At 39.4% G+C, this 15,360-nt stretch overlaps 1 protein-coding gene across 1 annotated transcript in view; it reads right to left on the minus strand.

Annotated features, from left to right (window-relative positions):
- The window catches only part of GCA (grancalcin), a 365,906-nt gene that overhangs the window by 287,200 nt on the left and 63,346 nt on the right, over positions 1–15,360 (minus strand). Inside the window, exon 3 of the mRNA XM_044074773.1 lies at positions 11,570–11,639. Within this exon, the coding sequence (XP_043930708.1) occupies positions 11,570–11,639 (70 nt within the window). The remainder of the gene's footprint in view (positions 1–11,569; positions 11,640–15,360) is intronic.

Consider the following 15,360-nt stretch of genomic DNA (forward strand, 5'->3'; position numbering starts at 1 on the left):
ACATTCAGCTGGGATAAGTATTTCTTCTTTTGGGGGTGAGGGAGGGGAGAAATTTGCACTGAACCTATCAGCCAGAATGTTGGCAATATCTGTGGGTTCAGTGTATTTTTTGTTGTTGTGAACTAACTGAGCATATCTGAGGGTTTCCGCCCACGTTTCTAACATAGCTGAAGAAGGCTTTGTGGTTATCTTTAGTGTCCTTAGCGATTTTTCTCTCAAAGTTGGCCTTGGATGTTTTTATGAGAGAACGTAGTTTTCCGCTAATGTTGATCAGAGATGTCTTCCCTTTATGGGATTTTGCTCTGTCGTGCAGTAGCTTCCTTCTTTTGTTATACAATTTGTTAATGGCCGAGGTCCACCAGACAGGACGCTTGCCTTTGGTGGAGAGGAACTTGGATTTATTTGGGATTGCATGATCCATGCATTCTTGGAGATGTCCACAGAAAGCATTTGTGAAGGATTCGGCATTGTGGGATGTGGTATCCACTGGCCCAGTGGGCTTAAAGGATACCATCTCAGTCTTAAGAGTGAAGTCTGCTTTTGATTTTCACTGTGGTCTTTTGTGCTGGGGGTGGAGGTGGGATATGTATATCCAGGGTGATTAGTTTGTGGTCAGATCTCACTAGTGAGGGGTATACCTCCGGTATGGAGCATTTTGTCCCCATGTTTGTGATGATCAGGTCTAGTATATCATCTCCCGTAGTGGGAGAGGGGACTAGTTGTTCCAGTGCATTTGAATTTATGAATTCCAGGAACCTTTGGGCTAGGGTGTTAGGGCTAGAATAATGTACCCAATCTATGTTTGGGTAGTTGAGGTCTCCCAGTATGATGGTATTTTGTGACACATTCATATCCTCCAATGTCTTCAGGAAGGCTAAGTGGGGTTCCTGAGATTGGGAGGGTGGTCTGTAACATGCTACCAGTTGTATAGCAGTTTTGCCTATAGTTAGTTGCACCTGTATGGTCTCTGATGTTTCATGTGTTGCTACTAACCTGGAGGTGTGGGTGTCCTTGATGAATATGGACACTCCCCCTCCCTTTGTGGTTTGGCCCGGGTTTTGGGGCCGAAAAGCATGATACGAGGTATAGCCTGGTAGCACTGGGGTGCTCTCAGGAGTCTTGAACCAGGTTTCAGTTACTGTACAGACGTCTATGTTCTCCATACTGAGGAGTGCATAGAGTGCCTGCATCTTGAGATTTAGACTTCTGGCGTTGAGCAGCATTACCCTTAATTTTTTTCCATTTTTGTTTTCTAAGGAGGTGGGTTTGTCTTTTGAGCCTTGCCTAAAAAAGGCACTATGGGGGTGGCAAGAGCCTTAGCCAATATCCAGAAGCCCAGTGGTGACAGGTGCAAGCTGTCCCTTGCGAAGCAGCGTGGCTTGTCCAACATGTCATCCCAGGCAGACAGACATTGGATCCCCTTAGAATGACACCAGTACTTGAGCCAATTATTAAAGCTGATCATCTTGTCTTTGTATTGTGGCATCATTCTTTGTGAGGGCAAGATGCTGCTCAGGGTCAAGGTCATACCAGCCTGGGCTACATCAGAGAGCTCCTCTAGGTCTCTTTTCATGTAGTCCAGGGAGGTACGTCTCAGGTCATGCACGCCAGCATGTGCAATGACGGAGTCATATTTGTACTTGCTTGAGTGACCTGAGTGCGTGTGTTGTGTGGCGGATCCTAGCTCCAGATAGGCAGCTCACAGTCACCCTCTCCTTGTTCAGCCTGATAAGCGGGACATCAGTGTGTCTGACTATAGAGAGTCACCTATCACTAGTGTATCAGGCATGGTGTTTGGCCTTAAGGGCTGTGATTGATTGACACACTGATTTATTGAAGTATGTGTTTTGTTTTGAGGTGGTGGATTTTTGGATGTCGGCTTTGGGAGCCTCTGTTTTGGTAAGTTTTTTTTATTAGAGCCTCCGAGTATGTCTGTGTTTTTATGTGTTTGGTTTGCAGTTGTGGTAGGTCTATGTGGGACTGCGTTTGTTGCGTGTGTGGTTACCATCTCCTCCTGTCTGGTCGTGCCAGCCTTGAGTTGAGAGTTCAGCCTCCAGTTTGGCTATATAGTTGCATCTCTCACATGTATTTGTGTTTGTTGGGAGGAGGAGAGGTTTGTCTGTGTACATGAGACAATTGTAGCATTGTCTTACGATACCCAGATTAACCAGCTGAACTGGAGAGGACGCCAGTAATCTACCACTCGACATGCTAGAACAGTATAAGGGAGTGCTGTGCCTTTAAGGGAAGTGGCTATTCACAGGGGGGGGGGGTAGGTGGATGTAGTGCTTACTTAGTACGAGAGTGCTTACATAGCAGAGAAGTTTTGAGAACAAGTGCTAGGCGTATAATATAACGAGTAGTCTGTTTATACTAAGAGTAGAGCTTCCTTAAGGGAAAATATGAAGAGCAGACTTGGCGGAGCCAGAAGTTTAACCTTGTTTAACCGCTGCTGCGCTATGCGCACAACCGCGCAAAGGCGTGCAAACGCGGATTTTAAACAGGGAACTTCAAAAGAGCTAGAAATGGTCCAACCAATTACTACAGCTCTTGTGCTAAGGTCACTTCCTACAGGGACAGGTAGGCTGCTCAAGGCTCCCCACTTCCACTGGTGAGCAAAGAAACTTCCTTCTATCGAAGTAAGATAATGGACAACACAGGAACTACACCACAGCCCAGAATACAGCAATGCCTGTAAACTGGTCTAAACTAGTCTAGGAGAGGCGGGAAAACAAGGATTATTTTTGATTTTTTTTTTGTTTTTAGATAGAAACACAAAGAAAATGCAGAAACAGTGATAAATCAGTTACACAGGCTAGCACACTTTAGTGGGCAGCCTCAACAGTTAAACAAACTTTCGATCAAATTAGACTAAAAAGTAACTTTAAGTGCAGTCAGTCATGAAGCTCTTATTGCTGACTGGTTATACATGATAACTGCAAGTTGGTGACTTCCATTTGGAGTGATTTTAGAAATTTCAGGCTTTGTAGTCAGATAACTGCATTACTACGGACTCCTTGATACTATTATATGCCACAATTCCAGCAGCTATACCTACTTCTCAAATACTTCTTTAGGAAACTGTAAGGAAAGTTATAGCAAAAAAACTAGAAATTAGCATTTAATGAATTTGTCTGCCTAGTTAAGACAGTCTGTAAAATGAGTCAACTATAAGAATGAAAACTTGCATGACTCATCAGTACACATCTTGGCAAAGGCTCAGTGATTTACTAGAAGAGTTTTAATGGAATATTCTTGCTTTGGACTTTTGTAAATAGTTATCATTTATTTTGTTATACACAGTTCTAAATGTTGGACGTTTTAAAACCAAATAGTTTTTTTTTTTTTTTTTAAGACAGGAAGATTTGTCAGAGGTTTGTTCAGATACTACTAGGCACATCATCCATCTCTTTCCTATTTTCTACATGGTTAGAATATCGTGTTAACTGTCACCATCTGTCTCAATTCAGTGCCACGCCTTCAACACTCATGCCTGACTGTCACAGATGATCTGTCACATTCCCATCCACCTCTTTACTGGACGTAGTCTTTTCCTCTTACCTTCCTCCTGTCCCAAATCTTTTTCACCAGACTTGTCTTCTGCACGTGTCAGAACCATTGTAATCTGTTCTCTTTGATCTTTTCTGCAATTGGAGCTACTTTGGCTTCTGCTCTTATGTCATTTCTTAGTCTGTCCCACAGTGTGCATCCCACCGTTCTCAGGAACTTCATTTCCTTCAGCTCTAGCTTCATCTGCTCTGCCTTTACTGCCCAGGCTTCTGTACCATACAGCAGTATTGGTCACACGACTATCTTGTAAATTACTTCTCAGCTTCTTTGGCATTCTTCTGTCAGACTACACCTGACACACTATGCCAGTTGGCTGCAGCCCCTCAGATTCTAGCTTCGACCTCTTCATTCAGACTCTCTTCAACCACCCCTCCCAGATTACTTGCAGCTATTTACCTGTTCCAACCACCCCTCCCAGATACTTGCAGCTATTTACCTGTTCCAACCACCCCTCCCAGATACTTGCAGCTATTTACCTGTTCCACTATCTTCCCTTCTATCTCAATTCTTAACTTCTCCTCTTTCCCCAATTTGCTGACATTATCACCGTCTTATCTGCGCTTAGTTTCATCCATTTGTGCCTACAGTTTTGCAATCCATATCCCTATCCTTTGCTGAAGTTCTTGTTTAGAGTCTGCCTGTAATGCCACATAGTCTGCATACAGTAATTTTTGTTGATCTGTCTCCTCCAACATATTTTCTAATGTAGTCCATCACCAGTATGAACAGCAGTGGGCTCAGAGCTGAACCCTGGTGTACACCCACTACCACTGGGAACCAGTCCTTGTACATAGCCTGCACAAATTTTATCAATGTTTCTGGGACTTCAAACCACTACAGTACTGCCCATTTCAGCTTTCTTGGGATCTTGTCATATGCTTTCTCCAAGTCTAGAAAAGCCCAGTTGGAGTCTTTCCTCATCTCTTAGCCTCTTCTCGACTGTCTCACTGCAAACATCTAGTCAGTTCTGCATCCCGATCTGAATCCCAACTATCTCCCCCATCTTGCATTCTACTACTCTACATATCAGTTTATCAATTACCCTTCTCCAGAACCAGGAGTTTGAGGTTTGATTAGACATAACATCCAAGGAAAAAAATAGGACTGACTAACAGTAGTATTAGATTAGGGTAAATATAAAATGTCCTATGGTATGACACTCCACACTAGGATTATAGCCAAAATACAAGATCTAGCAATATAGTAACAGTACAAGACACAGCATACAAACAGAAAGAGATCAGAATAAGTGAATATGTATACAGTTAAAGAATATAGTCTGCAAGGGTAGTAGGTTGGCATAGTGGTTAACGTGTTCACCTTACAGGCACAAGGTGCAGGGTTTGATTCTCACATGGGGTAATTAGCTGGGACTGGAATGGCCCACAAGGACAGTTAGCCTGCTAAGTGCAACTTTATACACAGTAAATAAAACAGGAAAAATAGAAATCTGACCTATACATTGATGCATGTGAAAATAACCCAACTTCCTCCCTATAGTAGAGCAGGGAGATAATCTGAGGTACAGGTAAAGACTACTGCAAATATATTCATTCAGTCTGGTCAACTTGTAATAAAGATTCAGAACACCTGTTTAACCTTTCTTATTCATAATAATTCACTGACGGGCTTTTTTTATCACGAGCTAACTGCATTCATTTCTAGGTTATACAATAACTCTTGTGCTTATGTTAAAATAAGTTATTTTCTTTACAATTCCTTTAAATTATAAAAAGGCACAAAACAAGGCTGCCCATTATCCCCTTTACTTTTTGCATTAGCTACAGAACCATTTGCTAATAGTATTAGATCCAATAAGGGGTCTATATCAGAACACCGAAGTTTTGAGTGTTCTAATATCGACCCGTTTTCATCCAGTGCTGAAAATATCGAAGAAACAGAAAACCAAATTTATTCCCAGGGAAATAATTTGGTTGTCCGTTTCTGTTGCTTCTGTATTTTCAGCGCTGTGGTGGAAAGTTACAGGTCTGGTTCAAGTAAGTGTGCGATTGTATGGACAGGAGGGTTAGGGCGGGTTATGTGATTTAGGCTTAGGGCGGGTCAGGTAAGTATGCGATTGTGTTTACGTGAGGTTTAGGGTGGGGTAGGTTAGAGTTAGGGCGCAGGTGAGGCGACTGTACGATAGTGACGGACCTTAGGGTTAAGATAAGTAGATAGTTAGTGGTATATGTATAGTTTAGTGTAGGGTTAGGTGTATGTCTGTGGACTGCTGTTTGCTTGGTGTGCTTGTGTTGTGTGTATGTGTGTTTTGGAACAGCAAATTTTTCCCTAGGAAAAAATTTGCTGTTCTGTATGTTCAATGTTTTAAATTTGATGACTAGGGTTCGATATTAGAACACTCGAAGTTTTGAAACTTCTGTGTTCTAATATAGACCCCCAATTAGAACATTAATGTATCAACATAAAAGATTTCAAACTAAAGATTCAACTCTTTTTGCTGATGATATTTTACTAACAGAAAATATAACTAATTCTATGAGTCAAGTTTGAAGAAATCTCAATTTAATCATAATAAAACAAGTACATTAATTAATAAAATAATATTTTTGTATGACAGTTTAATTTTAACTTCAGTTGGAATAGCAATCAAATTAAATAACTTGGTATAACCATTGTGTCCAATAGCAAAGAAATGATACAAAGAAACAGGCTGTTGATAACATTTTAACTTTACTCACAAATTGGAACAAATTCTTATTTACCATGGAAGAACAATTAATGCTTAAGGTGGTAATTCTCCCTAAAACATGGTCTTAAAATCTTTAGTACTCTCCACAAAAAAAAATAAATAAATAAATAAATAATTTTATCTTTTTGGCATCCTAAAAGACCAAGAGTTTCCTTTGACTGGCACAGAAACATTGTGATAATGGTGGAATAGGATTCCCTGACATTCAGCTGTATGCTACGTCAACAATTGTAAAAGTTTAGTGTTGTGGATAAATTCATCTTACAATTCAAAATGGCAACAAACAAAGAAATATTACTAAACAATAAATATACATCACAACCAGTTACAAATAGTACCAAATAGTTTTATCAGATTATTAAAATATTTGTGCAAATTGTATTACACCCTCTTCTCAAATTCCCAAATTCCCTATTTAAACAGCATCAATTCATCTTCCCAAAAGTTCACATATTCTAACCATTGTATTGACTTAATATTTTCTATGCAACTGACTGCTTAGATACTCAAGACTTCAAAATGCTAGTAACAAAACAAATTTATTGACATCACTTCACACACACACTTGAAAATTTAAGGTCCACACACAATCAAGATGCTGAGAAGCGATTCATTCTACAAATATGTAGAGAGACTGAACATAAAAAGGTAAAGAAAAAGATGAGATCCCTCAAAATCCTCCAAAGCTAGTTACAAAAACAAAATCACCACTGTCAAGAATCTCAATGGCAACACTCAGATCTGCTCAGAGTTACAGCACAATGGCAATAAATGTACAGAACCAACTGATATTGCCAACATCCTAGCAGATAGGTTCAGTGCTAACTTTACACCCCTCTCACCCCCTAGAGGGCCCATCTCTATACCGGAAGAATGCAAAGCTCCTTTAATCACAGCTGCACAGGCAAATAAAACTCTCCAAAGCCAAGAACACAGCATCCATGGGACCTGACAATTTCACAGGCTGTATTCTACATGAACTACAGAATGAACCGGCACCCATGGGACCTGACAATTTCACAGGCTGCATTCTACATGAACTACAGAATGAACCGGCACCCTACCCAAGTAGCATGTTCAGTCATAGCCTCACCTCAGGCTTTGTGCCCACTGAATGGCACACCGCGACTTATCCCACTCCACAAAGGGGGAGCCATGACAGACCCCGGGAACTACCGCCCCATTAGCCTGACGAACCTGGTCTGCAAGGCAATGGAACGTATCATGGGACTCGAAGACATTTGTAATCTCCAAACTCTGGACCCTACCCAGTTCGGATTTGTAAAAGGCAGATTAAGTCTCCTAAACCTGATTGACCTTTGAATCAGTCACCGAAGCCATAGATGAGGGTAAGGTGGTTCACACAGCTTATCTAGATCTCGCCAAGGCTTTCGACACCATCCCCCACTTTGGAATTATAGATAAGCTCACTAAACTAGGTATAAATCCCTGTGTCACAAGATGAGTTGCCAACTGACTCACTGACAGAACCCACACTGTGAAAGAAGCAGACTCCAAATCCAACTTCAGACCAGTGACAAGTGGAGTACCACAGGGTTCAGTCCTGGGTCCTCTCCTGTTTGGTATCTACTTCTCTGAAGTACAGGCCAACACAGAAGGTCTTTGGCTAACAGTCTGCAGATGACTGCAAACTAGGAGCCATAATCAAAACTCCTAACGATGTGGACATACTACAAAAGGGCCTCACTGAGACAGATGCCTGGTGTCAAAGCCATGGCCTGAAGCTCAATGCCAAAAAGTGTATTGTCATCCCTTTGGTAAAAACTGTGTACCCATGAACTACCACATAGCTGGTAGTCTACTTAACACCAAAAATGTGATGAGACCTTGGGACACAGGTGGACAGTAGTCTCTCCTTTGATAATCAATTGCCACAGTGGTCAGGAAATCCTTCTACGCAGCTCACCTCATCATAAAATGTTTCTCATCCAGGAAAATAATTAAAAAAAAAAAAAAGTCGTTGTTCCCCTCTACTCATCACTCATTAAACCCATTATAGAGTACAATGCTTCTTTTGGTATGTACCTCACATGACATCAACAACCGGAAAGGCCACAGAAATCCCTCACAAAGAGGATTACTGGCCTCAAACAGATGCCCTATGCATACAGTCTCAAAAAACTCCAGCTTTACTCAGTCACATCGCCTACTCAGAGGTGATCTCTGCCTAACATACAAAGCTATGTCAAACCCAGAGCTGTTGGACATGCTCCACTTAAAGAAATCCCTAAACCTAGGTCACCACAATAAACAGAACATGCTGGAGGGATAGATTCCTGTGTCCCAGAGACTTCCCATACTCTGGAACAGACTACCTATGTCAAACAGAGCTCTTCATTAGCACTCCAGAAAAATCTTGATAATTGCATGAGAAATAGGAAATTCACCCCAGGGATCACTTCTGTGGCTCGGCTCGACGGGGCACAGGAAAATAATTTTCTTGGGTGGCGAAAGCCAGGGTACATTTATGGCTAGGCTTATATAGGCCCTAGGGCCAATAGCCTAGTACCCTCCTATGAACCTATTTAACCTAGATAAGAAATTGTTCCCCAAATTATTGGAATTCTTAATAAATATTAATAGTAATGGAATGAAATACATATGTCACAAACTTATACAATTCTTAAGTTAGATTTCCCATGTTTAAAGAATTCATATTACAACTACTCTTCAAAAAATTAAATTATGAAGACTTCTCTGAAGACAATAAATTAATATTAAAATAGTGATAGAACTACATTTTCATTATACTGGAAAGTTTTCACTTAGAAATTTCTACACAGAGCTTTTGTTGTAAAAAAGTTAATAAATTATTCACGCTCTAGGGTCAGATGGATGTAAAATTTCTAAATCTTTCATGCTCTGATTCCAGAGAGGATTCCAAAAACCAAAGTGTCTCTAGTCTATTCTGGCTATAGCCAAAAAAGTAATTACTAAAAATTGGATAAGTAAAGTTACCCCATCTAGTGCTGATATTTATTAGTATGGTAAACATTGTTTGCAGTAGTGAACTGCATACTATAAAGATGAGAAGTTGTACATCTTAGCTTAAACTAGCAGACTTTCTTGAAAAATAATTGTCGTTTATGTACAACTGATGTATTGATCAGATCTAGACCTATGTCAATAGTTACTTGCTTTACAATTAATGTATCATATTAAAACTACATAAATTAAAAAAAAGTGTAAACAAAATCTTTAAGTAATGTCATTGTATAACAGCAGTAATATGATCAAATCACATCAACCGTGGTCAATCCTGAGTTACCTACACCCACTTGTGGGTTATTGCTTAATTATTTTACTAGGGACAGTGCAGCACTACCAGTGACAGTAGAGAGGAATAATGCTTCCAATGAGACATCTAAGGTGTACTTAGTCAACAGGCTGAAATTAATAGGCATCTGCTTCTGGATGTTTGAATCTGCCCATCTGTGCTTCTTAACATGTCTGCATTAAACAATTTACATATGCTACAGCAATAGGTGGAGAAACTTTTACATCAAAAATACAAAGTATACAGTATATATACATATACGTATGTATGCGTGTGTGAATATACATACATATTTAACAGCTTGTTTTCTAATTTCAATAATACATCCCAGGATATGTATTATTGGGAAATAATACCCTTCCAGGGGTGTACAGGCCCTCTACCTGCAGTATCAGTATTCAACACCTCTGGCAGGCATTATTTCCCTAATGCACACCCTGCTGAGCACTATTTCTTGTTTATTCTGCCCCAGTACATATTATTGCTGAACCAGTTCATGCATGGGTACACAGTTTATTGCTATAGAATTTGTTTTAATCTTTATTTTACAGCCTGAAAGAGATTTTACACTGTCTAGAAAATATTTTCATGTTTTAAAACATTGAGATGATCAAGTGCTAAATAAATTCCACATAAAACCAACTTTTCTTGATTACCATACCAGTTATAGACTGAATTTGAGTCTCTCCTACTTTCTTTGCTAATGGCTCTGAATATGCAACAAATAAATGGGTTAAGAGGATATCCCTTTCTCATTCTTCTGTTTAAACGCAGCTTGTTGGAGAGGAACCTTCCAACCTTTATCCCTGCCTCTGGCCCTTAGCATCTGCCTTCCGAGAATATGTGATCAATGTCTTGCTCATAACATCCTAACTGATGTTAAGGAATGGTCTGTGTGTGCATCAATAACCGCTAACAATAGCATTATCATACAGTCAGCTTCCCTCAGGATCATCACGGTTTTGTTAATATTGTCAAAAACTTGCTTCCCCTTCTCCAAGCCATACTGTTCCATATCTATCAAATTACTCATCTCCCAAATAAAAGGAAACAGGAAGAAAGTCTATCTTGAGGTGGGATTTTGTGGCTATACTGGCATTTCTAAGGTTTGGTCTCTGCAGCCACCATCACCACCATGTCAACCAAAATGTAATAAGTATACAGCCAGAAGCACCAAATATATGCTTGCATATAGAAACTACAGTAATGGACAACTGATGAAAAGCATGAGTAATCGCAAGAAAGAAATGCCAAAGAACAAAGAGAGGTTACCTCTGAATTCCAAAATATAACTAGAAAAAACTACATACAGTCAAGTCCAGCTGAAAGCCAATATAAAAAAAGAGTAATGAGAGGCAAGAAACCACCTAAAGGTGGCAGGGATAAGTTAAACCTCAACAGAAGTAGTAAAAATTAGAATGTACTCACCTGAAAGTCAACAGGAAAGTATGAGGTCAATAAATACTTCAGAGAGATTTTTACTGATGCCAGCATTTATATGCAGCAAAACAGATCTGGAGAGGGAGCTTGCTTGTCCAGCACTGTGGGTGAAGGGAGTGCTTAACATGGATAGCTTTAAATTCCGTGCAGATTTTTTCAATGCAGATATTTAACAAATGTTAAATAAATAAAAACTTGATAAAAATTACCACACCAGCAAATGCCATCATCACAGATGAGAAACTTCCTACATCCGCCAGTATGGTCACAAATAAAATAAACATGCTTTCGCAGATCCACCCCTACTACATATGTGCAGATACACATGTGTAAATGGATCCACATACAAATGTGCACATATTAACTTTTTTTTATACATACATAGAACATCAAATATTGAAAAGAACATGCAGCTCTAGTTCACTGGGCAAACTAGACAGTCTCAAGACGATTTAAACAGTCACCAATAATATTACACATGAAAACTTCTCTGGCATTATGCAAGAAAAGAAACAATGAATATAACAATACAGCAAACAAATTCATCTTACGAGTGTAAGAACCATGAATTCCAGACTGTGTTAAACACCGCTGAAGTTCATCAGCATCCACTTCGCCATCCTGCAAAACAGTAACAGATATTGTCAGAGGCTCACTGGCTTGGCTGTCCACATAGAGAAAAGCATTCAAAACACACACATTTCCACAAATTGCCCCATCTAAAATTTCTGAGATACTTACACTGAAAAGAGAAGAAGTACTAACTGTATTAAACCTGCAACTCTCACAATCACTCAGAATGTGTAGTGTTTATGTTAAAAGTTAATTACCATGAGCTGGTGCAGTTTTATTTCTACCTAGTTTCAGGGAACCAGAGATGCATCACTTATACAAGTGCAAAATGTATTCAAGAGGAATAATACCCAGGTTAGACAATCAGTGAAAATAGAAAAAAAAAAAAACTTTGGTTTATTATAGTGTTTTGCATAAGAGCTACGCCCGAATCCCCCCATATATTTAGTGCTCTTAGTATCAAATGCCAAATATGCCTCTTATACTAACATTCTGCATACTTTCACTCTTTCACTCTCCAAGTCATACTTCATTTGTATGAAAGGAGGCACACTTACTTAGATCTGGAAGAGCTCCCATCACCATCATGGCATCTGAACCTCTCATACTGCTAGTCTCTCCACTTTTACCCATAATGATCTGCTAAAGTTCTCTCCTAATCTCTCTCATGCTAAGGCTAAGCTAAGTCAGATCAGAAATAATTACATCACCACCAAAAATACTCCATACCATGCCTGCACAGAGGTAAGGAAAATGATTATTTTGAACAACCGACCTGTTCATCTACATCTAATTAGAAGGTAGTCGATCCTCATTAACTAAAAAGAAAGAATCCCAATCATTGTCCTACTTGAACACACCCTCCAATCAACTGCAGAGCCAGATCTACAGGTCACATTCTCCTTATTATATGTATATAGCTATCTGTCCATCCATCCTTTGTTGATCAGGCTAATCCCACTAGGCTAGTGGCCTCTTTTCAGGGGAGACCATCGGTGGTACTAATACGTAATGGGGATCTGGCCAGGGCATCAGGGAACTTTCCCTACTCTTTTTATTGACAACTGGAAGCGTTGTTGCGGTGATGCTTCCTGCTTCTGTTCTGGGTGCATAGGTGGCAGAGAGAAGCAGAGGACTTGCTGTCATGACATCAGAAACTATTTAACAGTTTTATGGACAATTCTGCATTGCTGGAGGAAAATATTTCCAGTTTGTCGGCAGAGATTTGGAAAGCTCCTGGCAAGGAGCAGAAGACGAGCATTGGGGCAGTGAGGTCTATCAAGACTTCCCTTCAGATTGCAAAGGAGTTTGAGGAAGGTGGAAGGCAGTAAAAGTCTCTCTATGGTGACAAAATGCCGAATGCCTTCACTTCTCTTTCCGCACCCCTGGAAATCAATCCGTCACAAGATTCAGGGTGCACGTTCCCACAGGAACTTTGAGAGGAATGCTATGGTCGGAAAAGAAGCAATTGTTAACCCTCCAATCAGGAGGGTTGCAGGATATTGTGCAGAACTTCCTGGTGACCAGCAATCCTTAGAGGGACAAGGACATTTCTTGGGGGAACAATGGATAAAATACAGAGAGGACTCAAAATAGTTAAGTAAAGATGCTGGGGGAAAAAAATCATATGTGGCAGAGGCAGAATTATACTGAAAGGGATTTTTAGAAAGAAGATGAGATATGGGGCAATATAATTTCTCCATTAGGAGCCAAACTACTGAGGTAAGAGCCTTTATTCTTATAAGTAAAGAGACTGACATTATGTTTGAAAACAGACATGCAATGGATTTTGGGGGGGGGGGGGGTAATGAAAAAAGACTGTGCTCCTTGGAATAGCTTTTACATGGAGAAATGAAGAAAAAAATTAAAAATACAATTTAGGATTGAAGTTGAAGAGACATTTGTGTAATGTATGTAAAGAAATAATGGACTTTTCCAAGATTTATGATAACAGAGGTTTATGGACTGGAGGATGCGATTGCAAAGTTATACCAAAAATGGAAATTATAAAATTGTGCATATTCCTGACATTATAAATGAAGGTCAAAAAAGGTGGACAGACCATTCGATTGTAAATTAATGTTGCGTAGGTGGTAAACTAGGACATGATGCAAAAAATGCAAATTGAAATGGTATAAAATGTAACAAGAGTGAGCGGGCACACGTAGACGGACTGTGAAGAGAGGAAGGATGAGTTAGAAAATGTAAGTGATAGACCAAGAGGAACGGGAACAGGCATGAGAAGAAATTGAAATAAACCAAGACGAGCAGGGACATGAGCAAGGAGAAGCAAAGGTTATGAATAAAGGGAAAACAGAATTCTCATCAGTTTCTCATAAAAGATAGTAACGAGATGGGAAGTATTACCAAATATCAAGATATTATGTGGAGACTTGCTGTAAAGTAACAGCCAGAGAAAGCCAATATACTTTTTTTTTTTTTTTTTTTTTTTTTAATAAAGTATGCAACAATTTTGGGAAGAAAAACTATGGAACAGTTCTTTTATTTTAATGTAAAGTTATAGAAAAAAAAATTAGAGACGCAAATTTAGATGGTACAAAGGAAGAGTATGACAATCATAGATGTGATTCAATATGGCTTTTACAAAGATAAAGACAAAGAATATATGGACAAAATGGATAGCAAAACATCTGTTATTTGGACCATTTGAATCAAAGGGTTAAATAATGCTACACGGGACTTGGTAGAATGTTAAAGATTGGATTCTGGTTTAGGAAGCTGGAGTGGGGGTCAGATAAGAATTAATGGTGCATTCGTAGAAAGGCGAAATGTGCAAATATATGTAGATATGTAATATACAGAACTTTTGTTAATGACAGACATTGTAATTATAAATGTTACTATTAAAATAAAAGAACCCCTGCTCTTTATAGATGTCACACTATCGTTTACATCCAAATGAACTTAAGTAATATCAGTTTAACATCTCATACACCCAGGAGTTGCAGTATACCCTAATAATGCACTGCAAGTGTCAGCAATCTAATCACCTGGAGTGGGAATAGAACCCACAGCCTTCTGGTCTTTCAGTTTTAAAGGCATGTACTACCTGCTGAGCTATTAATACTGCCACTTTTATGGTGTCACGTGAATGTATTCAGTAAGTCTGCATGGTTGCTAGAAAAATATCATCCAAGGATGCACTCCAGTAAAAGACTTGAGATGCAACAACTGTCCTGACTGAGCAAGCCCTATTCACAGAATGCAACATTGTAATGTATGGCCTATAGAGAGAACACAGCATTGTAATGTATGTTTTTCTAATAGAATTTCAATTAAACAGTCGCCTGGACAAGACAATTACAGGGGCTTTTGGAATAGTTTCTTTTCAGAACATAATTATGAAGCTTTTCTTAGAGACAGGGTTAGTTCTTCCCAGGTGGAATCTGACCTGCATGGGGCAGCCAAACAACGTTAAAAAATATTTTGTTCTGTGAAGTAACTGGGAGGCAGGGTAACAGAGGAATTAACATTCATATCAGTGGCTACCCTGGGAATAAACAGATAAAGACATTACCCTTGTGGAACGCCATGAATGAAGTACTCGCATACAAACTTTGCATTTCAAAATTCTACTGGCCAAAGAAAAGGTTTTCTAGGCTGCAAATTTCAGTTCTGCAGAAACAGCTGGTACAAATGAAGAGTTTAAATTTCTAAAATACGAAGTCCTTTAAAGGAAGGCCAACAGGTGCTGACAAAAGCCTTGAAAACCTTAAGTTAGACACATGACAAACATTTGAAATTGCTG

The sequence above is a fragment of the Protopterus annectens genome, chromosome 6.part0, assembly GCF_019279795.1.
Source record: "Protopterus annectens isolate FY-2018-M chromosome 6.part0, PAN1.0, whole genome shotgun sequence".
NCBI classification, from domain to species: domain Eukaryota; kingdom Metazoa; phylum Chordata; order Ceratodontiformes; family Protopteridae; genus Protopterus; species Protopterus annectens.